The 26,707-nt window shown below is 40.4% G+C and overlaps 3 protein-coding genes across 8 annotated transcripts in view; 2 read left to right on the forward strand and 1 right to left on the reverse strand.

Annotated features, from left to right (window-relative positions):
- Nucleotides 1–2,297: 2,297 nt before the first annotated feature.
- Nucleotides 2,298–26,707, forward strand: part of MRPL30 (mitochondrial ribosomal protein L30) — a 32,917-nt gene continuing 8,507 nt past the window's right edge. Inside the window, exons 1-3 of one of the 4 annotated variants that reach the window (XM_027620859.1) lie at nucleotides 2,298–2,680; nucleotides 9,203–9,327; nucleotides 13,675–13,759. Coding sequence is in view for 1 of the 4 variants with exons in the window: in XM_027620857.1 (XP_027476658.1) it covers nucleotides 2,660–2,680 (21 nt within the window). In the remaining 3 variants the exon portion in view is untranslated. Of the gene's footprint in view, nucleotides 2,681–9,202; nucleotides 9,328–13,674; nucleotides 13,760–26,089; nucleotides 26,226–26,707 lie in introns of those variants that run through there. The other 3 variants (XM_027620860.1, XM_027620857.1, XM_027620858.1) reach the window with 3 other exon arrangements.
- On the forward strand, nucleotides 6,539–7,861 carry LIPT1 (lipoyltransferase 1). Its single transcript, XM_027620853.2, has one exon. The coding sequence runs from the start codon at nucleotides 6,659–6,661 to the stop codon at nucleotides 7,778–7,780; it is 1,122 nt and encodes a 373-aa protein (XP_027476654.1). The 5' UTR covers nucleotides 6,539–6,658; the 3' UTR covers nucleotides 7,781–7,861.
- On the reverse strand, nucleotides 6,797–26,127 carry MITD1 (microtubule interacting and trafficking domain containing 1). 3 transcript variants are annotated; one of them, XR_003524505.1, is made up of 8 exons: nucleotides 25,850–26,042; nucleotides 21,089–21,190; nucleotides 18,916–19,052; nucleotides 18,749–18,835; nucleotides 17,909–18,024; nucleotides 17,008–17,068; nucleotides 15,628–15,813; nucleotides 6,797–6,919 (listed from the first exon to the last, which is right to left on the reverse strand). XR_003524505.1 is itself a non-coding variant. In XM_027620854.1 (7 exons), exons 1-7 carry the CDS (start codon nucleotides 25,998–26,000, stop codon nucleotides 15,712–15,714), a joined length of 756 nt encoding a protein of 251 aa, XP_027476655.1. In that variant the 5' UTR covers nucleotides 26,001–26,043; the 3' UTR covers nucleotides 15,334–15,711. The 3 variants fall into 3 exon arrangements, 2 of the variants coding, with proteins under 2 accessions (XP_027476655.1, XP_027476657.1); XM_027620854.1 differs by lacking the exon at nucleotides 6,797–6,919 and having other exon boundaries at nucleotides 15,334–15,813; nucleotides 25,850–26,043; XM_027620856.1 differs by lacking the exons at nucleotides 6,797–6,919; nucleotides 15,628–15,813 and adding an exon at nucleotides 16,361–16,900 and having other exon boundaries at nucleotides 25,850–26,127.

Raw genomic sequence — 26,707 nt, forward strand, 5'->3', positions numbered from 1 at the left:
GGGAACACAAGCAGGGGGGAGTGGGAGAGGGAGAAGCAGGCTTCCCACAGAGCAGGGAGCCCGATGCGGGGCTCGATCCCAGCACCCTGGCACCATGACCTGAGCCGAAGGCAGATGCTTAACAACTGAGCCACCCAGGCGCCCCGACAATATTGTTAAATGTAGACACCATGCTGCTGTACATTAGATTCCCCAGGACTTATCTTTTTTTTTAAAAGATTTTATTCATTTGAGACATATAGAGAGAGAGCACGAGCAGGGGGAGAGGCAGAAGCAGTCTCCCTGCTGAGCCAGGAGCCCGATGTGGGGCTCAATCCCAGGACCCTAGGATCATGACCCGAGCCGAAGGCAGACACTCAACCATCTGAGCCACCCAGGCGTCCCCAGAACTCATTTATCTTATAACTGCAAGTTTATACCTTTGACCACGTTGACTCATTTCACCCTCACCCCTCCAAAAAGCACTCTTGATGGAATGGGGACAGAAGAAATGTTGGAGTAGGCTGATTATGAATGGGAAGTAAGGAAGTAGATACTGGATACGTGTAGCAAATTCTTGAAGAAGCTCTGCTCTAAAAGGAAGTAGGCGGGTTATGATGAGTCAGAGTTCATGTCTGAGTGTCAGTGGAAGAAGGTACCAGTGGAGACGGTGAAGTAGGAGAGGGGTTAAGAATAACCAAAGGACAGGGCGCCTGAGTGGCTCAGTCATTAAGCATCTGCCTTTGGCTCAGGTAGTGATCCCAAGGTCCTGGGACCGAGCCTCACATCAGGCTCCCTGCTAAGTGGGGAGCCTGCTTCTCCCTCTCCCACTCCCCCTGCTTGTGTTCCCTCTCTCGCTGTGTCTGTCAAATAAATAAATAAAATCTTAAAAGAAAAAAACAACCAAAGGACAAAAGTCTTAGAGCAGGAAGGAGGGAGTGGGATTCTTGAAAACCAACTCAGTAGAAAACAGGGCGAAAAAACTACCATCTCAGATTTCAGAGAAATGAAATTTAGGAAGACAGAATATAAGCAAAGGGAAACACTTTTGTGCGGCTATTTTTAATAACTAGGAAAATGCCTACTGGGGATAACTCTACACAATTCATTCCATCTGCATCACACAAGAAAGGAACTCAGAGTGACTTCAATCAAAAGGGTAATGGTAAATGAGCCACTGTGTCTTTATTGTTGCTTTTTATGGAGCCCTGCTCAGCGTCACCAAATTGTGAACACTGGATGCTTCTTATTCCAAGATGCAAGTCTTGGTAGTTTCTATTCGAACAGAAAAATTCATTTCTGTGAAAGATTGAAAAAGATGACTACAAATTATTTGGGCTCCTCTCATCAAGAGGTCGAGTCCACTGCTCCACCCTTTATCTCTGGCCTGCCTTTGCTTGTTGCTTTGGCCAACAGAATGTGGTTGCAGTGCCTCTTTTCCAAGGCTAGACCTGAATTGAGGTGCCCCAGCAGCCAACTGCCAAGAGTATGAACAGGGCCATCCTGGACCTTCCAGCTCAGCCAACCCTGGTTGAATAAAGCTCGGGTGAAACCATATCAATGTTAAAAATAAATCGTTTTAAGCCGCTGATGTTTGAGGCAGTTTGTTATGCGGCGATAGTTCACTGAAACTTTGGCTTGCTGGAGGAATTGCCCCCATCTGGCTGAGCCCAGAGTATTTCCTTGCCAACCGCAGATGGGTAACATTCATTAGCCTGAGGGGGTGTGTTTTCTGACCCACTCCTTCCTACCAGTTTCTATCTCTCTACTGGGAATAGCGGCGTTTATTCTTTTAAATGCAATTTGTCTCTTAAAACTGACTTTATAGTTTCCTCAGCTTCCAGGTGGAGTTCTGTGCCCTTTGACCTATGAGAAGATGCGTAAAGACCTGGTGCAATGCCTCAAGTTCAGTGGGTGTTTGCTGGTTGGTGCTCGGGCCTGGCTGGGCCTGGGAGCTGACTGCCCTGGCTTCCCTGCGCCCTCCCCATGGCCTCGCTCTGCGAGTGCTCCCCCCTCCCCGCCCCAGCCGGACACAGCCGCCTCCCCTACCTTCACCCCGGGTGACCGTTAGCTCTGCGCTGTCACGCGGGGACTTCCATCTGAACGGGGGGCGCTAGGACTTTCCACACTAGTATTGCAACGTGCCCTGCGTCCCCGCCTCGACTCTGGCTTGGCGCCGACTGGGCGGCTCCGAAGGCCGCTCGGGAACCCGGAGCGCAGGCCAGCGGCGAAGAGCGGGGCCGGAGGACGCCCCCGCCCCGGGCGCACCCCCCCCACCGCCTAACCCCGGCGCGGCCCCGCCTCCTCTCGGCGTTTCCGGCTGGCCTCGCTAGCAGCCTGCAGGCCGTGGGGTCACACGCGTCCTTCTCCCGCACGGGCCCGCGCGCGGCCCTGGCCGCGACCGGAAGCAGCGTGGGCGAAGCTGGGAGCGGGGCTCGCGGGGCGCTGCGGCGGGCGGCCCTTTGCGGGGGACGGGGAACTGAGACCCTGAGGCCGGGCCCCGCGCGTGCACCGCCCCGGGCCGCCGCTGCCGGTGCTGTTTTACTCGGCACTTGGGAGGACCTAACTCCTCGGTTAGGTACGGCCTAGCCCCAACATAGGAGGGTAAAAAACTCAAACGTGTTGGTGCCAGCTCTGTGCGTTCCCACAGGGAGCCAAGAAGGCGAAATAAAACAAGCACATGACCATTGCGAGACTCTGGGTAAGTTACGTACTGTCAAAGATGGGGCAGAATAACTTAAAAAGGTGTTTAGAAGGAGCTGGGCCTACCTGGGAGGATAGATAGGATTGTTATTTTTTGCTTTCTTTTCGGTAGTGAAGAAGCATGTTTGGCAATGCAAAGTGGGAGCACAGTGTTCCCCTAGAACAGGGATTGTTCTCTTCAGATCGCATAAAATCAGTCATTGAAAGGTGAGAGTAGTCACATGCAGAGTTGATTTAAAGAAAGAGCATTTCGCCAGGCCTTCAAGGCTGGACCATGTCCTGACAATTAAAGAAAGGCTATCATTCAGCCGGAGGTCTGATCTGTTACTGAAGGACTGAAAGAGAGATGCATCTGTCCCAGATGAATCCAAGCCTTCTCTAGGAAAGGGAGGGTATCCTGGCTTTAACAGGATCTTTGAGAAGGTGGTTTCGCCAAGGCTCATCCCATCAGACATTGAAGTCCCTATAACTCAGTCCTTTTGTTCAGGTTCTGTCTTCACCAGGCAAAGTTGTGATAAGTTGGCTTATCAGTAGTCCTACACAGAGTATTTTAACAGGCTGATCTGAACATCCAGTTGATAAACTTCAGTTCTCTTTGTAATGAATTGGCACTTGGGTTTTTTCCACCATCCTTTTGTTTCCTCATTCTTTGTGCTATTCTTTCTCATCCTTTAGGGCTCAGTTGAAATGTTACATCCTCACAGGAGCCTTTTTGTTTATGTATTCAGGTGTCTAGAACAGTTTCTAGCACATAGTAGGTTCTCAGCCTAACTCACTGAGCTCTCTTGGTCTTTGCTCAAATGTCACCTTTTTAATGAAGCCTAGCCTGACAACCCTATTTAGAATCACAGCGTAGTTCCTCTCACACTTATATTTCCAATTCCCTCTTTCCCAGCTCTACTTTTTCATGTAGTCCTTATCATTTTTCTTATTTGGTTCACTGATAAATCAATCCGAAGTGCCTAGAATAATGCCTGTCATGTAGTGGATGCAAGATTTGTTGAATTAATACCTTTGCTGTATTTCATTCACAGTGCATACACAATGCATGAATGAATAGAGATATTTCTATTTTGTGCACTAATACATAAATTGGATCAATTCTGGAACCCTAACAAGTTGCATTTTTGACCAAAGTCAGTATCTTTCACTATTGTTAATTTATTAAAATAAATGGCACCTTAATGTGTCTTAGTTGGGGATCTTTGCACGCTTTCCTATTTAAGCTCCTGTTGGGAATACGTGTCATATGACAGGAATGGTATGAGAAGAATAGAGATGGGAAGGTAGGAACTCTATTATAGAGCATTTCAGTTTGCCAGGCATGCATGCTTTATGCATGTTAACTCATTTAATTTTCTCAACCATTTTGTGAGGTAGGAACATTTTATAAATGAGACAATTGAAGCAGCCAGAGGTTAAACTACTTGCCTTAGGTTATTTAGTTAGCAAGTGGCAGAGCCAGAATTAATAGTTAAGTTCTGTAAGTGACTCTAGTTAAAAATACTGTATTGCATATTTGAAAATTGCTAAGAAAGTAGATCTTAAAAATTCTCACCACATGGAAAAAATTTGTAACTGTGAGGTGTTGGATGTTAATTAAACTTACTGTGATAATCATTTTTCAGTATATACATACATCAAATCATTATGTTGTACACTTTAATACAATGTTATATGTCAGTTATATCTCAGGAAAATGAGGGGGAAAAACTGTAAGTTCTTAATCACTTTGCATCCTGCCACACTCTTCATATGCAGACAAGGAGGGATATATCACAAGGTCTTTTGAGAATCTCCAAATCCACAGACATCGGGCAGCGTATCATGGTCCACCACCCGTTCCTTACTGTTTCTCTCTTGGATCACAGTGGAAGAGTTTCCTGTTTGCTTGTTCAAGGCTGCCTCCTTCCCTGCCTGAATTAGATCCCAGCACTACCCCTTTGTCAGAGACCTTCTCCCTTCACCAGTGTTGCCCTCCCTCCCTCCCTGACTCCCGGCAGAATCTGAACGTGCTCAGTTCTCTTGCATCAATGTCTGCTACCCTAGTCCAGGTCCTCATTGTCTCTAGCTTGGACAGTTGCATTAGTCTATTAACCGGTCTCCCTGCCCCTAGTCTATCTTTCCTTTAATCCATGCTGAACACTGTCTGCAGAGGCAGTTCTGTATGATGGCTAACTTAACGCTTGTCTGCTTAAAACACTTCAATAGATCCCAGCTGCTTTTAGAAAAACTCCAAATGTTTTAGAATTACATGAATCTGTCTCCTCCCCTTCTCTATTTCTTTACAATCTTTGCCTAGTAGGCACTCCATAAGTATTTGTCCAATGAAGGACTATATCAGAGTCAGTCACACAGAGCCAAGAACAGAGTTTAAACAAAGCAATTCAGTGGGGCTGCAGAAGCTTCCTAGGACAGCATAGCCATAGGTTTCAGTGGAGCTAGGAGACCAATAGTGTAACTTCATCCCTGAGGAGGGAGTCTCCAAAACAGGCCTTACTATTAGATGACTGTCTTTGTGTATGCCTGGAATATGCTACCCCCATCAATTTGGTAAAGACCATCATATTTTGAGACTCAATTCAAGTATCCCTCTATTAAAGCCTCTCCTGACCTTTCTAGACAGAGAAAATATAAATTGGCTTAACTTTTCTGTAGTGTAATTTATCAAAATGTATCAAGGGTGATGAAAATATGAAGACTCTCTTATTTGTGCTTGTAGGACATTACTTAACTACAAAAGATTTTGGCCGAGTTTTGGACTTTAATAACCCATTTTATCCCAGTTCTTTAACCTAAAGAAAAATGAGCATCCTAAGAAACAGAATTGAAATAGAGTGGTTTCTTTACAAACATAACTAGTCAAAATACTTGATTACTTTGGCTAGTATTCATCCTGTTGCCATCAGCACTGCTAACAAAAATAACGTGTAAAGTGTCCAAACATAATGAAATTGTACATAGCCTTTCCGTATAACCCTGCTACTCTGCCCCTTCCCCTAACCTCAGGTTTAATTATTTAACCTAATTAAATATTGATCTAAATAAAAGAATTATACTGCTGGTAAATCAAATCTCAAAGTCAAATGGGAATTATTTTTTTAAGTATTTTAAGGACATAATTAAAGCTTTCCACAGAGATATTCATGAATACATTGTTGATAACACTAAAAAACTAGAAACCACCTAAAATTACAAACTAAGAGACTGATTTGGTAGTAAACTGTGGTATATCTGACAATGAAATATTATACATTAAAGCTGATGTAAAAATAGATTTAACATTGAATGAAATAACAGTATGGTTCCAATTTGGAGTGGGGGAGGGATGTGTGTGTTTACACATGCACAGAAAAAAATGAGTACACACCAAAGTGTGAATTTTGGTTATCTCCAGGGGGTGGTATTATGGATTCTTTTATTTTGTTCTTTTTACTTATATGTATTTTCTCATTTTTTTAAATGAACATGTATTACCTGTGAATTCAAGATAATTTGCTTGGCTTTGAGATATATTAAATAATGAATTTACAGATTTATTGTTTGAAAAATCTGTGCCCTTACTCCGTTTCAACTGAAATTGAGGTTTGTCTTTATTTCCATTGAGTATTCTGTTACAGAGTTGCTAAAGACTAAGGATAAAGCTGGACAAGAAGCAACTGGATACTTGGAAAAGTTGACCTAAAATAACCAAGAATCAATAGCTAGAAAGTAAAATTTAATTTTCTTTTTCCCAATTAGTTTGTCTTCCATTTTTATTTATTTATTATTTTTAAAGATTTTATTTATTTATTTGACAGAGAGAGAGAGAACAAGTAGGGGGAGCAGCAGAGGGAGAGGGAGAAGCAGACTCCCCACTCAGCAGGGAGCCCAATGCGGGACTCAATCCCAGGACCCTAGGATCATGACCTGAGCCGAAGGCAGACGCTTAACCGACTGAGCCACCCAGGCGCCCCAGTCTTCTATTTTTAAAAGCATGCTGATCCCATTTTCAATGAAGAATTGCTTCCAGTTACTTTGTAACCTCAAGGCCCCAGCAGCTGGCTTTAAGAACAGAGTAAAAAGTGGGCTCATTTTACAGTCAATTTCCAGTGATGTTTATCAAAATCTGGCTGTAGAAGACTGGATCCATGACCATATGAATCTAGAAGGCAAGCCGGTTCTTTTCTTGTGGAGAAATTCTCCCTCTATTGTAATAGGTAGGCATCAGAATCCTTGGCAGGAATGCAACCTGAATCTGATGAGAGAAGAAGGTATAAAACTGGCTCGGAGAAGAAGTGGAGGAGGAACAGTCTACCATGATATGGGTAATATCAATTTGACTTTTTTTACAACCAAAAAAAAGTATGATAGAATGCAGAACCTAAAATTAGTTGTGAGGGCTCTGAATGCTGTCCAACCCCAGCTGGATGTACAGACCACCAAAAGATGTGACCTTTTACTGGATGGACAATTTAAAATCTCAGGAACAGCTTCTAAGATTGGCCGGACTACTGCTTATCACCACTGCACTTTATTATGTAGTACCAATAGAACCTTCTTGTCGTCTTTGCTGAAGAGCCCTTACCAAGGAATCAGGAGCAATGCCACTGCTAGCATACCTTCCATAGTAAAAAATCTTCTGGAAAAAGATCCCACTCTGACCTGTGAAGTACTCATGAATGCTATTGCGACAGAGTATGCTGCTTATTATCAAATTGATAATCATATCAACCTAATAAACCCAACAGATGAGACACTGTTTCCTGGAATAAATAACAAAGCCAAGGAACTACAGACCTGGGAGTGGATATATGGCAAAACTCCAAAGTTTAGTATAAACACTTCCTTTAATGTATTATATGAACAGTCGCATTTGGAAATTAAAATATTCATAGGCATAAAGGGTGGAAGGATTGAAATCTGTAATATTGAAGCACCTGATCATTGGTTGCCACTGGAAATATGTGACAAATTAAATTCAAGTTTTATTGGCAGTAAGTTTTGCCCAAATGAAATTACTATGCTAACAAATATTTTACATAGAACATGTCCAGAAGATGATGAACTACACAGTAAATGGAATATTCTCTGTGAAAAAATTAAGGGAATAATGTGATTCCAAATAAATTTCTTAAGTTCTTATGAGATAATAAAATGTTCAAAGTACATTGTCTTTTTTTTTTTTTTTTTTTTTTTTTTTTAGTAATCTCTACACCCAACATGGGGCTTGAACTCACAACCCTGAGATCAAGAGATCAAGTCATATGCTCTACCAACTGAGCCAGCCAGGCATCCTCATCGTTTGTCTTTTTAAAAAAGACCTAGCCTCTTTCAGTAACTATTCCGCATTAGAAATTGTCACCTAGTCCATAGTTTCTTATGGCCTGTAGGATACTTTCTTCTATGATTTTTTTTTTTTTAATCTAGCACACATATATCTACTCCTTTCTCTGTTACCATCATGGGGGTATATATGATATTCAACACTGTGATCTCTGAGTTAGTTCTTTTTCTTACCTCTAAGGAATATAACCCAGGCTTCTTGTCACCTCTGATACCTTCAACTCTAAAATTCTTCCTTTTAACTATACAGTTGACCCTTGAATAGTGGGTTTGAACTGGATGGTTTCAATTATATGAAGATGTTTTACAGTGCTATAAATGTATTTTCTCTTACAATTTTTAAGTAACATTTTTTCTAGCTCTACTGTAAGAATACAGTATATAATGCATACAAAATATGTCTTGATGATTACTAGTGAAGCTTCTGGTCAACAGGCTACTAGTTAAGTTTTTGGGGAGTCAAAAGTTACATGTGGATTTTCAACTGTGCCATGGTCAGCACCTCTAACCCCCACATTATTTGTCAGCTGAACTTTCTTATCGACCATCGTCTCCTGTTAAATTAACCCATTACACTTTTCTAAGCCCTTAACCCTCCAAATCTCTTGCTTCATCTCCCTTCCTATCCATCCCTGAATTCTTTCAAGTATACTGTCTTATCTTACAGCATTCTCATTTGCTTTTCTCTCTTGACCTATAATGGCCATTGTTTTATTATTATTCCATCAGCTGATTTTTTACTCCTATCATACCCAGATGGCAGGCAATGCTGGAAGAAAATTCACATAATCATGCAGATTAACCCAATTTCATATTTATATTTATCCCCTATTTGTGTCAGATTCAGTTCCTCTCCATTGACTCCCTCATTCTTCAGAGGCCTTATTTATAAATGTTTCCACTTTTCTTAAACTCAGAACTCCACTTCTCTTGTCACAAACCTTGACTCATAATTTGACAGTGGAGGCCTTCATAAATGAGGTCCTGCAGCACCCTATTTCCTCTCAACATTTCTCATTCATTCTCAAATAACACCTTTTACTTAGGGCTAGTTGTACCTGGATCTTTGTTCTTTCCAACCTGTTTGGGCCTTCTACTATTAAATACTTATCTTTTTTATCTTACATTTTCTCTCTCCACTTACTGGATCCTTACACATAGCGAATGAACATGTTCATGTCTCTTCTTTCCCCAGAACCCCTGCCTAAGGTTTTGTTGTGTCTCTACATCTCTTCATCGCCAGATTTCTTGAAGGAGTAACATCACTGCCAACCACTTCGTGTCTCTGCAGTTCATTCACATACTCCTCTGATTTCTACGGTATTTACTGTGTATTTTTTGAATGCCTACTATGTGCCAGGTACTTTGTAGTTGGATGTTCATGGTGAATGAAAGAGACTTACTGACCTCAGGAATTGACAGTTTAGTGTACTGGCTTTTGAATTCCTTAAAAACTTAGAGTAAAAAAATATATTTTATATTATATATTAGCACAGATATTATCTATACCTAACAAGTTTTACAATGCAACGTTTATCCTATACTATTTACTTATTTGACATTTTATATTTGATTTTATTTCATCTTTTAAAAATTATTCTAACACCCATTAATAGGTCAAGACCGGAGTTTAAGACACAGGAGCCTAATAGGAAATGTGGACAGTCAGTATATAATTATAAAGCAAGAAAAGCCTGGGTAGTTCTAACAGACAATAGTAGGGGCTGCCTCGCTAGAGCTGTCAGGGAGCGGACATTGGAGACTTGAAGAATGAGAAGAAAGCAGCCAAGCAAAGTGGAGTGGGGAGGAGAGTATTCCCAGTTTTGTCAGTTATTTATTGCCTCCTAACAAACCACTCCAAAACTTAGTGGCTTAAAACAACATTTATTTTATTCACAAATCTACAATTTGAGCTTTGATGGGGATAGCACATATGATCCAGTGGCATTGGCTAGGACAGCTTAAAGAGCTGAAATACCTGCTTCAAGATGGCTCACATGGCTAGCAAGTTGGTGCTGGCAGTTGGCTGGGAGCTCAGCTGGAGCTATGGGTTGAGGGCTTCAATTCCTTTCCACCTGGGCCTAATCAAGGCTGCCTGAACTTCCTCACAGCATGGTAGCTGTATTCCCAGAACAAGTGACTCCAGAAAGCCCAAGAGAAACTATTTCCTTTTATACCTTGTCTTGGAAGCAACTTATATAGTCACACGTGCATCCAAATCCAAGAGGAGAGAACATCAATAGCCACCTCTCTACGGGAGGAATGTCAAAGTCATAAAAATTACCCTTATTGCAACCATTTTTATACAGTACACTCTACCACCCAACAGCATACAGGAACCCCTAAAGCAAGTAAAAGCTAGGGTTGTTGATGGTGTCAAAGGAAGTATAAGCAAACTGAAGTGTGGGAACAAGGGGAGAATGGAGCAAGATGAGGACAGAGAGAAGAGACCAGATCATGTAGGGACGACAGCCCAAGGTAGGCTGAGATCTTATTTTAAGTGCAATGACACTGCAGTTGTTATATTCCATCTGCTCTGTGGAGATTGGATTGGAGGGAGAGAAAACAGGAAGCAGAAAGCCATTTGGGAGACTACTGCAGGAATCCCAGCACAGGTAATACTGGCAGTAGCCATGAAAAGATGCTGACATTGTGTTAAGCCCTTGTCAAAAATTAAGGATGATTTCCATTTTCAGGACAAGGTTTAATTCTGATTCCTTTTAAAAAAGGGAAACAAAGCAGTATATATTATTTTGCTAGGGCTGCCATAATAAAATACCACAGATCAGGTGGCTTAAACAATAAAAATATATTTTCTCACAGTTCGGGAGGCCAGGAAGTCCATGATCAAAGTGCTGGTGGGTTTGGTGTCTCCTGGGGCCTCTCTTCTTGGCCTGCAGATAGCTGCCTTCTTGCTGTATGCTCACATGGTCTTTCTGTTATTGGACAGAGGACCAGTTCCAAACTCACCGTTTGAAAGCCAATACTCAAGAGACAAGTGTTGGTGGGAAAGGAAAGGTTGCTTTATTGAGGAAGTTGGCAACCTGGAAAAATGGCAGATTAACGTCTCAAATACCCATCTTCCCTGTTCAGGGGAAACAGATTTTTAAAAGGGAAGGTGCAGGAAATGGTGAGGGGGCTATGTGCAGAAGTTGGTGCTTAGCAGTTAATCTGTCCTCAAAAAATCTTTCAGAATCCTCTGCTACCAATAATCAAGGCTCCTAGGTGGTCTCTCAGTAAAGGATGCCCCTGCAGCCCGACAAGCCACGTCCTGCCAAGGCAGTCCAGGCTCTTCTCCCTGTACCAGGAATGAAGGCTCCCAGAGTCTCTTACTGAGGATGCCATGGTCAGTGGAAGCTGTTTTGAGTGTGGTCAGGCCTTATCTTCTGGAAAGTCTTGTTCTTTGTTCCTCAAGGCTAGCAGTCTGCAGGATCTCAAGGGAAGTAGGTTAGTACTGCTACAAACTGGGATTTAGGTCCACAAGCAAGGAGTGAATAAGCTTGAAGCACATTAACCCTTAAGACCAATTCGGGTGCTGTTACATTTCCTCTGAGTATGCATACCTGTGTCAAATTTTCCACTTCTTATAAGGACACCAATTTTACTGGATTAGGGTCTTCTCTAAAGACATCATTTTAACTTTATAACTCTTTGAAGACCTTACCTCCAAATACAGTTAGATTCTGAGGTACTGGGGGTTAGGATTTTAACATGTGAATTTAGCTCTTATGAGCTCTTTTCTTTTCATGTAACTGAGTGGATCCACATCTCATCCCCTTTTTTATGAAGAAGGGGAGAGGCAGGGGGCGCCTGGGTGGCTCAGTCATTGAGCGTCTGCCTTCGGCTCAGGTCATGATCCCAGGGTCCTGGGATCGAGACCCACATCAGGCTCCCTGCTCAGTCGGAAGCCAGCTCCTCCCTCTCCCACTGCTTGTGTTCCCTCTCTCGCTGTCTCTCTCTGTCAAATAAATGAATAAAATCTTAAAAAAAAAGAGGGGGGGAAGAGGCAGGAGTGGACACATGGGGTTTTGCCTGCAACTGGTTCCCTCAGTGTGGGAGCGGAGTAAGTGAAAGGGATTTTACTTTTCAAGTGGCTCCGGGGACAAACACAATTGGCAGTCTAACCATTTTTCATTTGAGTCAGGTTTCATAGGCAGGTCCTTCTGTTCTTTTCCAGCAATATTAAACAGCAAATAAACAATTTTGAAGAGATTTCTCATAGGCATATTTTTTATGCACTACATTTGCTGCAACGTGTGGAAGTTACTTTCCAAGAAAGGCATAAAAATCCTGATATGATGTGCTTTGGGGCAACAAAGCACTCATGATTTTCTGATACCATTTGTTTCTCAAGAGCGAGAATATCATCAGGTGAAAGGTGTTAAGGGCTTCAAGATTCAAAAGGGAAATTTAACAAGCATCACCTGGAAAGAAAAGGCATGTTTTGCAGCTACAGTCCACAGAATTTTCTGATTCTTTCCATATGAGGATAAAGGAGATGAAGAATCAAGAACAACTCCTAGATTTCTTATTTGAGCAATTGGATGGACGGGAGTAAACACAGGGAGTGGGGGAGTGTGTTTCCAAAGTTCAGTTGCAGCATCCTACATTTTGAAATGACTATGTGCTTCTGAAATGCCAGAGGAAATGCCAAATAGGCAGCTAAATATATGAAATCATAGCTCCAAGGAAAAGTTTTGGCTTAATTTATATATTTAGGAGTTGACAGCATATACATACTATTTTAAGTCATGAAAATGGGTAATTGGGAACTTTTATAATTCATTTTATAACTTTTATAATTCATCTTACAGCATAAAGTATTTAGCACCTGAGTCCCCTCACTCTTTGGGGGATTCTCCAACTTAAAAAAACCTTGCTGTGAGACAGAACCCACCTGTTGGAGAGGTCATCAAGAGGATGTGACTGCCAGTTGACCCTTAAACTGGATATGGGCAATCAAAGGCCCTTTACACCCTTCCCTGTCCTTAGAATGTGTGTTCTGCCCACTGCTCCCACAGCAGGAGCCACTTCAAGGACTCAGCCTTGAGAGAGTACTTTGTTACTGAGACTATCTGGATTGTATATGTGACTTGAATCCCATCAAGGCCTCCAGGAACTCTTGAGATTCTGCAGGGATGTGCGGAGATTACTTATCTTGTAGCCACCCTAGACAAGCCTCATATGTAAGTTCCGTTGCTTATTAAACCCCATCTACCAAGTGGCCTGCCTCTTTCTTCAGTCCCTCCTTGCCCTGAGTGTATGGAGGCCAGTTTTGAATTTCACCTGGGGAACTCCAGAAATGGCAAACCAACAACACTCCTCTCTATGGAAACTGAAATTTTCACTGTACTCCTTTCCTAGTGTCTCTTGAATCTAGGGTGAGGGCACATGACTTAGGCTCTGTCAATCAGATATACTTGCTTCAGACCCTGAATGGATCATGATGAAGTGAACCTGGGATGGTGAAAACCCTTCTCTGGCAGTTGTACCAGGGTCTGAATTTCTGGGGTAGCAAGGTGCTAAGAGTGGCAGTATAGTGCCCAATAATTTAAGTGACAGAAGTGGTAATAAGGCTACTGAGTTCAGGCCTTGCCTTGGGGTCAGCAGTGGTATCATCTGATTGGTTCTGTGTTGTGAATCTAGATATGGCTTTTTTCATTGCAGAACTTCCAAGGCCAAGTCTGTACCTCTTGTGGTGATGGTATGAACTACCCACTATCTTTACAATCTCTTTTTTTGCTTACATCAGGTAAGAGCAGTTTCTGTTGCTTTTCACTAAGAAATTACTGGTATAATCACTTGGGGGAGAGTGTACATTAAAAAAACAAAAAGAGGTTACTACTTAGTATCTAATTTAGGAGAATGCCAATACTTAAAAGACAGGGTGGAGAAGGAAAGTATGTTTCACGGAATTTGAGAGCTTTAAGAAGGGAGTGGCGAGGGGCGCCTGGGTGGCTCAGTCGTTAAACGTCTGCCTTCAGCTCAGGTCATGATCCCAGGGTCCTGGGATCGAGCCCTGCATCAGGCTCCCTGCTCCACGGGAAGCCTGCTTCTCCCTCTCCCACTCCCCCTGCTTGTGTTCCTGCTCTCACTGTGTCTCTCTCTGTCAAATAAATAAACAAAATCTTTAAGAAAAAAAGAAGGGAGTGGCCAACTAGGTCAATTACTCCTGAAAGATCAAGTAATATAAAGGGATATGGTAATAATGGAAGTCATTGTTGACCTTGACAAGAGCGATTTCAGTGGAGTGACTGGGTAGCCTGGTTGAAGTGAGCTGAAGTACTAATGGGTGGTAAGGAAATGGGAAAAAATTGTATAGAGAACTTCAAGAACAAAGAAATAGGGTGGGTGGTATCTGGCTGGGAATGTCTGTACTGGCAGAAACAATGCAGCAGAGAGGGAGAGATCGCTAAAAGGACAAAGTCCTTGGTGAGGCTAACAGAGGCAAGATTGAGTTCACTTCCTAAAAATTTGGCTATCTTCCTTATATATTAGTACTATTAACCCTTTCTCTATATGCTATAAATTTGATGTCATGTTAACTTTTTATGGTTCTCTCTACTCAAGTTTTCAATATTTACAGGATCAAATCTTTTGCCTTTTCCTTTCCTTGATAATTCCTGGGTTTTATGTTATACTGAGTACACTTAGTGGAGCTTTAAAAAAATTTTTTTTTCATTTAATTAGCTCTTTAACAGAATAACCTCTATGTGGGATAGAGATCTAATGTTTTTTCCAAACATTTATTGAATAGTCTACTCTTTCCCCACTAATATGAACCATATCTTTGTTGTGCATTAAGGACCCATACACACATTTACTTTCTCTCTCAGGTGTTTCCAGGCTCCTTATTCTACCCCACTGATTTGTCCATTCTTATGCCATTAAAAATATATATAGTAACTTTATGTCTTTATAGCTGGTCAAGCAAGTCTCCTAGTGTTAATCTCTTTGTCATTTAATTTATAAATTAACTTAGGGAGAGATGACATCTTATGTAAGCCTTCCCATTCAAGAATATAATTTGTCTTCCTAGTTTTCTTTTACATTTTTCCACAAAGTTTATAGTTTTCTCATACAGTTCTTGCACATTTCTTGATGTATTTATTTTTTTTTTTTTTAAAGATTTTACTTATTTATTTGACAGAGAGAGACACAGCGAGAGAGGGGACACAAGCGGGGAGTGGGAGAGGGAGAAGCAGGCCCCCCGCGGAGCAGGGAGCCCGATGCGGGGCTCGATCCCAGGACCCTGGGATCATGACCTGAGCCGAAGGCAGACGCTTAACGACTGAGCCACCCAGGCGCCCCTCTTGATGTATTTAATAAGTAAATTGCATATGGTAGTCTTCTGATGTTCTAATTGGATCTGGGATAGATTTCAAATACCTAGAATAATAGATAGCATTATTGCTTTATCCACTATTATAAATAATGGATGGACGCTCTTCCTTAAATATCAGTATTTCTTAGGCAGGATTCCTATGTTGGTTGGATAAAAGTTAATTTCATAGGGTTGTGAAATGCTGAATCTCTATAGTGATAGATTCACATGCTCTAGAAGAAATCAGAGTGGTTACTTTTAACATGAAAAGAAGGAGGTCTAATACATGTTCTCACCTGAATGAAAAGCCACTCTGCTTCCACATGCTGATAGGTACCTGGCAAAATAATCTACGATACTTTGCAGAAAGTAACTTCTGATTAGGTCCAACACTTGCTTTCCTGAGACCCTGAATTTCCATATAATAAAGCTTGGCAAACTGGCTTGAGTCTTTTCAGGTTCAGCATTATCAGCACCTGAACCTGAAAACATTAAAGAAAAACATTAGGAACTTTTCTGGAATCCTTTCTTGGTCTTTTATGCCAACTCAGTCAGGTGACTGCTGGCTCCCGGAGGTAAAACATAAACCTGGTGTCCAAGTCACCCAAGGACCACTCTACCCGACCTTATTCCTGTGGCTTCTACCGGCTTTGGTCCTCCATACTATTTAATCTTAAATGTAATCTTCAGTCTTCTCCAGATGAGATGTTTAGATGTGTATTCCTCAACACGAGTACTTCTGTTTCCCTCCATAGACTGGCTTAGCTTATTCTTTAAGCTTCTGGACTGCCCATTACTTCTACCTTTATCCCCAATCCCAACCTATCTCCACAGAACCTAGTCTTCATCCCCAACCTGTCAACTGGCGTCTGGATGGATGAGCTTACCCAGAACAGTTGATCCTAAGCTGCAAAGCTTTACAAATGTGCCAGCCAAGGTTGAAGTAGCTGCAAAATGCCTCTGCATAACTAAGCAGGTTGATCTGCCTTCATGGAGTTAGGTAATATTGGATAAAATAATGTTGGTGAATTTCTACCAGGGACACTTAATTGTAATAAAATTAATTTTTTTTTCCTGGTTATTAGGCCCCCAAGCCCATCTGTCTCTTAGAAGAGTACTCTAATCCATGCTTTTTCCTCCTGCACGCTAAATTCCCAGGGGCAAGATTAACATCCAATTCATCTTCATGATAGGCGCTCATTGTTTATTAATTCATTCTCCAACAGTCAAATAAGAGACAAGCTGGTAAAATGTTTAAATTAACCTTATGACTGGAAACACTGTAAATCTACTGAATAATGTATTTATAAAAATATTTAGGGTTGGTTACATAACTAAAAAATGGATCCATAAATTAGTAGAAATGTAAAAATTTATTGTTAAATTTGTAATTATAGGAATGATCTATCCAAAGTAACAAAATCAATATTCACTTAAAATAGAAATATATAATGCAAATTAAGCTACTACCCATCATATTTTTTTTGTGTGCTTATTATGAAAAATGTCCACTGTTGTTTCATGACATGGTCTTAAATCAAAATCACAATATCCAAGGGAAAAACGACTCTAAGAAAAGAAGAAAAGAGTTTTTTTAATTAAAAAAAACCCAAAGCCATGTTGTTAAAATGATACAAAAAGAGTGTAATATACTCACTCATAAGACTATATCCTACCTGTGGTTTCTTAAAATAATCAAGTCCTCTTCCAATCTTAATCATCCATCCATTGTTAAACCTGTTGAAATAGTTTACAGTATTATACTCCAGACATTTAACTCAGACAGTTATCAAAGGTGTAGTGTAGCAGGCATCAGCAACATTTACCCCTAACATAGAAAATCACTTTCTGCAGTGGCATGAGTTGAACCAAACCAGGCGTTACTCATGGGCTATGTCTACAATGAAATAAAAACGTCCAAAGGAACCATTAGTTGATTTGATTAGCTGGTAACAAGTTTGATAATTCAATTAATCTTACTCTAGAATTTCAGATTTCTGACAAAACTTTCCTGTTCTAAGTATATTCAGGCAGACTATGGTGTGCTGCAGGGGTTCCCCTACCTAGAGATGGGGGACATAAGCAAGAAGAGCTCAGGATTCCAACAGCAGTTACTCTAAACATATGAAAGCCACTGTGTTAAACAGAAGAACACACTACTAAAATACCTGCATATACTGTTTCCTTATAGACACTGTAGCATACTGTCACACCTATGAGATTATTTAATAAACTGTAAAAAGTAAATACTAAGATCATCAGAATATTAACTATTATCATCAGAAAAGAAAATTATCCCAATACCATAACACTGTATGTATACTTGAAAAGTACTTCCTCTTCTCACATGAAATAGAACACGTAAACTTGATTCCATTAGGAAATATGAAACTCAAGACATAATAAGCCAGATTTTTTTTCTCAAAAGTGAAAAGATACTAAAATTGAGCTTTACTTAAAATTTTAATAAATTGAATATTTACATGTAATTATATAAAACTAATTAAAAACTTATTAAAAGAAATAAAAATAAGTATTTTCAACTGCATAAAAATCAAAATATTGCTATACACTAACCTAATTTCTCGGTCATGTACTGAAGAAGAATATTCTAATTCCAATAACACACCGTAATTCTGGAGTGACTCTTTTATTTCTTGCAGGCCACTACTTTGCTGCTGTTTCCCACTACCCTGTTAATAGGAAGAATGCAATTTTCTGTTCAATTATTATCATTTTAAATTATCATTAAGTTGTGCAGTGTATATCATGGATGAATTAAAACGGGAAAGATTCTATACTAGTTTCAAAGTCTATTATCTCAGAGAAGCAACCAGAGTATGAAATAGTATAATAGCACTTGTTTTTATCAAAATAATTGTTTTTTTCTAATGTGTACATAACACAATTCTGTCCCATCTCCTAAAATGTATTTTAGTAATGCTGTTTAGTTATTCAGATTTTTAGTTACTCAGCTTTCTTTTCAAGTTAATCCTAGAAATCTGGTTTATTTAGAAGCATTCCTATTTAAGTCAAAATCAAGATGGAGATGCTCACTGTCATTCTATGATCCACCAGAAGGCCAATACAATAAATCAAGAAAAAGAGATAAAATCATTGGTAAAGAGAGACAAAATTGTCAACAGTGCAGACATGTGATCATCTCCTGGAACATCCAAGAGACTAAACTGACAAAACTACTTGAATCAGAGAGTTGAGCAAAGTGGCCAAATGCAAGGTACAACAAAATCAGAAAAAAAACAACAACATTTTTTGGAAGATATTTTAGGCCTATTGTTAGATAATTCCCAAAGAAATAGTTCTAGCTGAAGCGGTGTCCACGTTTTCCTTCCTCAAACTACATCTCATACCTGAATAAAGTTAATGAAGAAAGAGTAAATGCTTCCAGATACTTACTACATCCAGAGAGGTGAGAAGATGAATAGTTTTTACTTTACATGGTTTCTTAATAAGCATCTCACAAAATCGAAGAAAGTTATATAGCTGAAAGACATCAGGATAGGTTATTATTAACTCATACATTTCAAATAACATTTCATCATATTTTTGTACATTTCACCTACCTGATGATTCTGTCTAATATAAGGATCTTGTATCCAAACTTCTGTAACTGTTTCATTAAGGTATTTTTGAAAAAGTGACTCATAACTGAAACCTGTTGCATTCTCTTCTATTTTAATCTGCTTGTGATATTTTCCATCTACAAAACACAAGTTTCAATAATAAAACCAGTGACCATTTATTTTCTTCTTACACATATTTACATACAGTGATTAATCAGGATCAGATACAATTTTTTTTTTTTTTTTTTGACAGAGAGAGACACAGTGAGAGAGAGAACACAAGCAGGGGGAGTGGGAGAGGGAGAAGCAGGCCTCCTGCTGAGCAGAGAGCCCGATGCGGGGCTCAATCCAAGAACCCTGGGATCATGACCCAAGCCGAAGGCAGACGCCTAACAACTGAGCCACCCAGGTGCCCCAAGAGTTAATTTTTTTTTTAACTCCTCCACTCAGCAAACATTTCTGAATACCTACTACATATATATGAGACACAATGGAAGATGCTACAAATACAGAGATAAATAAGGCAAACAATTCCCTAAGTCATTTCTACCTTCATGGAGGCAACGTAGGAAAGTCCAGAGATTTCTTGGAACAGGTTCTTGAGTCGAATCCTATAGACCAGGCAGTTTATTCAAGAGAAGCCTATATGTAAAATGATAGCTGACATTCTGTCACCATAAGTAGAACCATAAGCTAGAACTCAGGGGCTACTTTGTCCTTCTCTTCAGATTTAAGCCTTTTTATGTCCTCAATTTAATAGCTAAAGTATTAAACATATAAATGCAGTATTATATGGAATTTAGAAGAACTTATAGAGTATTTTAAGCAGAAATTTATGCTTCTTAACAACCCAAGCCAAAGACTAGGATGCCACAGGATCCGAAAAATAGTTACATTGTTTTGTTAATTCCAAATGAATAATTATTGAATTTATTATCAAAGACCTTTAAGATTTTTTTAAAATCTGACCCCTAATGGTAGTTTCTAACTTATATGATTGTTGCATATTTAAAGTTTGTTTAAAAACCAGTAGTTTGGATTCCGTTCCTAATGTTTCCACAAATATAATGTTAGTAACTATGCATCAGTTTTCAAGGAAAGTTGGCACCATAGGTTAATTTAACCCAATGTATTCAAACCACAATGCTGATGGTACTATATTTCACCCATGTTCTAAAAGGAAATTTCATTATACATTTCAGTTTAGGGTGAAGGAAACACTATTTTTCCACCCCACAGAGGAGCTCCGGGAGGGAGGTACCCAGGGTATGGGCTCATACAGAATACTAGGAAGAGGTGGGTGAGGGCTGCACTGTTGTTTTTTTTTATTTTAATAAAGTTTTGAAAGATTTTATTTATTTACTTATTTATTTAGAGAGCAGGGGGCAAGGAGGGGCAGAGGGAGAGAGAGAATCTTAAGCAGACTCTGTGCTGCCTGTCCACAGAGCCCAACACAGGGCTCAATCTCATGACCCTGAGATCAAGACCTGAGCTGAAACCAAGAGTAAGACACTTAATCGACTGCAAAACCCAGGCGCCCCTGGAGGCACTGGTTTTTTGAGGGCAGTAGTAACTTTGGCTAAAAAAAAGCGGAGTGTGCCAGACAAAGGTGGCGATGACCATTTATAGACATATATTTGTAATCTGCATGCTCATGAGTAGAGAACTAATAATAAGTAGGGAAGGATACCTACAGCCTCTCCAGTCATGGAACTGCAACATTGAAATGTTCTGATTCACAACAAAATCCTAAAGAAGTCCCAGAAGCTTATTTAGCTACTTCAACATTTTAGTCATTTTACAAAGGGAAATACAAATAAAATACAGGATTTACATTCTCTATTTCTGTGTAGTATTATTTCAACTGCCATCCATACATAAGCTTCATGGGGATCTGTGAATTCCTTAAAACAGCATGCAGAGTTCTGCAGTACGTATAGCTCTCATCAGATTCTCAACAGGGTATGTGAAAACCACCTCCCCCCCAGGATCCCCCCAAAAAAGCTAAGGACAGCTTATGTATAGGGAAGTGGAAATGCAAAGTAAACCTGTAGGCTCCCAGGGATAGACGGTCCAGACAACAAAGAGTTCCAAAAGGCAGAGCCAGAAACACTGCAGGAAATGGGCTTTGTCACAACAGCTTATAGACACATTCTATAATCAGCCTCCTTACCTTCTTTTTCTTGATCCAAGTATTTCTTCACTATTTCTGCTCTATCCATGTAGCCAGTAATTTGTTTTCTGAGATGACATTTCTTTGTATCATCTTTGGTACCTACAAATTTAAAAAAATACATTCTCAAATTTCCAAATAGTTTTTCTACTTAGTACAGGCATAATTTCCAGTTTCTCAAGTCTTCCACAAATTTCCTATCCTTAAGCATGGTTTGCAAGACCTTCATTTTTACACTAAGTCTCTGAAACAGCTTTATTTAGGAGTGGAGATTCTGATACTGTGTCTCACTGGCGGGGACACCAAATTTGGTGAGGTGACAAAGGTGGCTTATTACATGTCAAATGTGAGTCTAAGAACTATTTTGTCCTAATCAACAAGTCTGAAATCTTAGCATAATCAAAACATAGCAAACAATACCTATCTTTCTTCCACAAAACCAGCTTCTCTTCCAGATTTCCCCATTATAGTTCATTTTCCCAGACACCCCAAAAATGTAAGGTATTTTTTAAATAACATTATCAATAAAATTTTACCCCAAGCCCCACCCCCCAAAACCCAATCAGTCACCAAATCACTTCTGGTTTCTTCATTCCTTCCTTTTGATATTGCTTATATTTTCCATAATAATTTCATTTTTAAACTCCCAGTTTTAAAAATATTTTAATTTTGTATTTATATAAAAATTGCAATACAATGGTGCAGTACCCTTTCACCCAGACTCCCCTAATTTAACATACCATGTAAGTATAGTACAATTATCAGAGTTAGGAAATTAACACTGATACACTATTAACTCATCCACAAACCTTACTTGTATTCCACCAATTTTCCCTCTAAAGAAAGTCTGTTTTCTGGTTCGGGATCCTACACAGCATTTACTTGTCATGTCTTCTTGGTCTCCTCCAATCTGTAATAGGTCCTTGGCCTCTCTCTACCTTTTATGATTTTGACATTTGGGGAAAACCGTGTTGTTATTTTGTAGGATGTCTCTCATTTGGGGCTGTTGGTGTTTTCTCATGATTAGATTGAGGTTATGCCTTTTTGGCAAGAAAATCATGAAAGCATGCCCTTCTTAGTGGGTACATGATGTCAATATGTGTTATTATTGGCAATGTTAACTTTGATCACATGGTCATTGAAGAGACTACTCCGCTGTAAAATCACTATTTTGTCCTTTGTAATTGGTAAGTATCTTGTGGGAAGATACCTTGTTTCTCATCACTCTGACCCACTAATTTTAGCATCCATTGATGGTCCTCGCCTGCAACAATTATCACTAGAGTGTCTGTCAAACAGATTTTCTATTTCCATCATTCCTATTTAATTTATAAATTTGGAATGCTACTGTAAGGAAGAGCTGTCCCTTCTCCTCCGTTTATTTATGCAATGATTGATTTATATCAATATGGACTCAATGGACTCATGCATATTTATTTTAGTCTGTGGGTTGTAATCCAATACTATTGGTTTTTTAAAGTTTGTATTTAAATTCCAGTTAGTTAACATACATTGTAATATTAGTTTCAGATTATAATATAGTAATTCAACACTTCCGTATATCACCCAGTGTTCATCACAAGTGCACTCCTTAATCCCCATCCCTCTAGCAACCTCCCTTTTGGTAACCATCAGTTTGTTCTCTATAGTTACGAATCTGTTTCTTGGTTTGCCTCCCTCTTCTTTTTTTTTTTCTCTCTGCTGGTTTGTATCTTAAATTCCACATATGAGTGAAATCATATGGTTATTTGTCTTTCTCTGACTTACTTCGCTTAGCATAATATACTGTAGCTCCATCCATGTCATTGCAAATGACAACACTATTATTTTCTTGTTCTAATTTTATCAGCTTTGGCTGATAAAAAAGGAGCTGAGAGCTCCTTTGTGTTGGCCCCTGCCCATTCAACATGACCCATCATATTTTGAGCACTTCCTTGCTTTCTGGTGCAAAATGTTTTAAACTCATCTTGTGTTTTCCATGCCCCAGCCCTGGAATCAACCATTTTTCCAAGAAGCCCTGGTTCCTTTGTTGGAGAATGGTATGAAGAAATCCAATTCTGGGTGCTGAGTGTACTCGTTGCCACTAAGGAAGTCCTGTCACTACTTCTAGACCCTTTTAGTCAACGTGGCTAGAACGTATATGTATGGTTAATAACACACACGTACATCTGCATTTATTTCTGTGTCTATCCATCTGCATATATATTAAAAACCACAAGTTCATGATCATAACTGTGACCCCACAGGGTTCATTCTAGCCCTCTTCCTCTCCTTATGTGTAACTTCTTTTATTAACCACAATATATGTTCTGGCTTGTTCAAGCCTAGTATAGACACAATTGTTCTCTTTCATTCAAGTGGGAGGAAAGACAACAATAAAAGTAAATTGGTAAAATACGTATGTTAGATTGTGATAAGTGCTATTAAATAAAATAAAACAAGGAAGAAGGATAAGGGAGTCCTAGGATGGGGTTGTAATTTTATACAGAAGGTCAGGGAAGGCCTCACAAAGAAGGTAATATTTTTTTGGGGGGGGTTGTTTGTTTTAAAGATTTTATTTATTTGACAGAGAGAGAGAAAGAAAGAGAGAAAACAAGCAGGGGGGGCTACAGAAGGAGAGGGAGAAGCAGGCTCCCCACTGAACAGGGAGCCGGATGTGGGGCTCGATCCCAGGACCCTGAGGTCATGACCTGAGCTGAAGGCAGATGCCCAACTGAGCCACCCAGGCCCCCCCTTTTTAAAAGATTTTATTTACTTGACACAGAGAAAGAGCAGAGAAGGTAATATTTGTATAACAAAAGGAAAGAGAGGGAATATGCTATACAAATATTTGGGAGAAGAACATATTCCTAATAGAGACAATCCCTACATGCAACTTTAATTACATCACTCTTTTGTAAAAACTTTAAATGGTTTCTCCCTGTCTATGGAATGAGTTAAAATCTGGCGGTCAAGGCCATCCACACTGTGTTCCAAGCCTCAGTCTACCTTTAAACTTTACTTCTCACTCTTCCTCTACAGACACATGCTGGGACCAAACTGAACCACTTATTTGGTAAACTAGCACAGACAGAATTTAAACACTTAGCTGAATTTCATTTCTGAAATTCTACTTCTCCAAAGCCCCTGTCAAAAGCCACTTCCACCTTTCCTCCCCCAAATGACCTTTAATTGTTTAAGTCCTCATTGTACTTGTCTATACCCTCTCCTGGCACTTCTTCCCAATATAGAGTTATTTGCATTTCTATCTTCATATGTAAGATTACATCACTGTCTCTATAACCTCTGTAGAATCAGCGGAGCAAACTGGAGCAAAACTGATTCTCCTGATTCAGATTCCCAGAGTGCCAGAACTTGAGCAGTGCTCCCCTGACCAACACTGTACACTGTCTCTTTTTGGCAGTCAGTATACCAGAGTCTTTAAAGCCTTGGGTTCCAATTGTTACTCTAATAATTGTGGTGGAACTGAAAAGCTTAATGTTATGCTGCAAATGAGGATAACATCACCTCCTACTTCATAGGGCGATTGTAGGGATGAAACAAGATTATGATTTTGATGTACTCTGCACAGTGCGAGCACTCAGCACTCGTAAATGTAACTATTCTTATCATCATCATCATCAAATGGGCTTTCCCAAGGCAGTTTTATAGTTTTTTTTAAGATTTTATTTTATTTGAGAGAGAGAGTGGGCACACACGAGTGGGGGGAGGGGCAGAGGGAGACGGAGAAGCAGACTCCCTGCTGAGCGTGGAGCCCAATGCGTGGCTCTATCCCAGAACCCCAAGATCACGACCTGAGTTGAAGTCAGTCGCTTAACCGACTGAGCCATCCAGGCGCCCCTGTAGTTTTACAGTTCTGACAAAAGCACCCATCCTTGAAGAGCGCCCTCTGCTGTCTTTTCAAAGCTTCTGTAACACTTAGGCTAAAAGGCACACAGGGGAGATCGTAGGCCAGAAGAGAAGCCCCAGAGGGTGGGGAGCAGGGGCTAGTCTTAAATCAGTTTAATACCTAATTACTGGGTGTCTGCTATGGGCCAGGGATTGTACTAGTTGTTAATGGTTATTTGGGTACTTCTCAACATTGAATAACTACATGACAGATAAAGTCTCGCTGCCTCACCCACTATGCATTTCTCACACTGAATTTCAGCACACACGTTTCTTAGAATTTTTTTTTACCGCTACGTGATTTTATTTTTGTTTACTTCTAACCAAAATATCTAAACAGAAAAGTAATAATAGTGTACTGAACACCCTTATTACCCATCACATAGATTTAAGAATTGTTAGCATTTTGCCACATTTGCTCCAACTTTTTTTTCCTTAAAATTAAATTCAGACATCATGACAAATTCTTCCCAAGACACTTCAGTCTACATCTCTAAAAATCAAAGACAGTTTTCGACAAAACCATACTGCTTAACAAAATCAGTAATTTGGGTGTTACCCAATCCATATTCAAACTTCCCAAACTGATCCAAAAATGTCTTTTACATTTCGTTCAAAACTAGTCCTATCAAGGTTTATATACTAATTTTATTCTGTCTCTTAAAAACCTAGAGTATTGCCCCTCTTTTCTAATGACATCAATCTATTAAAGATATAAAAGAAACCAGTCCACTTGTTCTGTAGAATATCCACCTTCCGTATTTGACTGCTTCCTAGTGGTGCACAAGAAGGACTTTAAACTTTCACTCCGCCCCAGACACAGCGGGATCCAGTTCCTTTCCTCTAGTCCTGTCTCCACCGCTCCCTGCTCACCTCTCAGAACCTGCATGAGCAGGTCTATCCCCTCCTGGTAACACACCAGAGCCTGCTGGTACCGGGACTCCGAGTCTAGTTCCACCGCCCGCTTTAACACCGTGAATGCAGCCACGCTCTGACCATCCAGCTCCTTCCCGGACTTCGCCATAGTTCCGAAACTCCCCTGCGCCCCAAGCTCAACCAGAACTGAGCCAGCAGGCCGCGCTTCCGGGGGCGATCACGTGACATCAGTGCGCCTGCGCTCTCTTTATGGCCCGTGAATGGGCGGGACATGGCCGGAACTAAAGTGCGCGGTGTCGCAGTTGGTGCACGCTGTGACTGCTGGGCTTGAATGTAGCGCTTGGTGATCTTTCCTCTTTTCTTCTTTCATTTGGTAAGTTCAGTTTGAACAACTTTTAGCAGTAGGTGGTGAGAGGGGAATGGCGGAAAGTATTGCATTTTTGCCAGGAGTACGTATCTGGGAACGCTATGGAGATGGCTGTTGGTTTTCCTATTGGATTCTGAGTTTGCAGGTCGCAGTAACCTAAATGGGCCTGCGCCCGTGTACTGTCCCATGGGCTCGCGAACAGCCAGTGGTCGACCGGAGCCTGTCCCAGTTCCTGATCCCCGCGGCTTCTTGAGCCCGACTCTTGGAGCCCAAGGGCCGAGCCGCCTAGGCAGGATAGCTTAGTGAGGAAGGGAATTCGGGTTTGTTTTAGCAGTTTCTGTGCTTCTGTTTTATTACTAATTTCGGTTTCCCACTGGGGATCAGTGTAACTTGAATTTTTTTGTTAGTAAAGATAAAAGCTTACCTAATTGCATTTTAGAAGGCAAAACTTTCCAGCGTTGGTAGTTAAAATATTTACCATTTTACCA

This window comes from Zalophus californianus, chromosome 8 (genome assembly GCF_009762305.2).
Source record: "Zalophus californianus isolate mZalCal1 chromosome 8, mZalCal1.pri.v2, whole genome shotgun sequence".
Taxonomy (NCBI): domain Eukaryota; kingdom Metazoa; phylum Chordata; class Mammalia; order Carnivora; family Otariidae; genus Zalophus; species Zalophus californianus.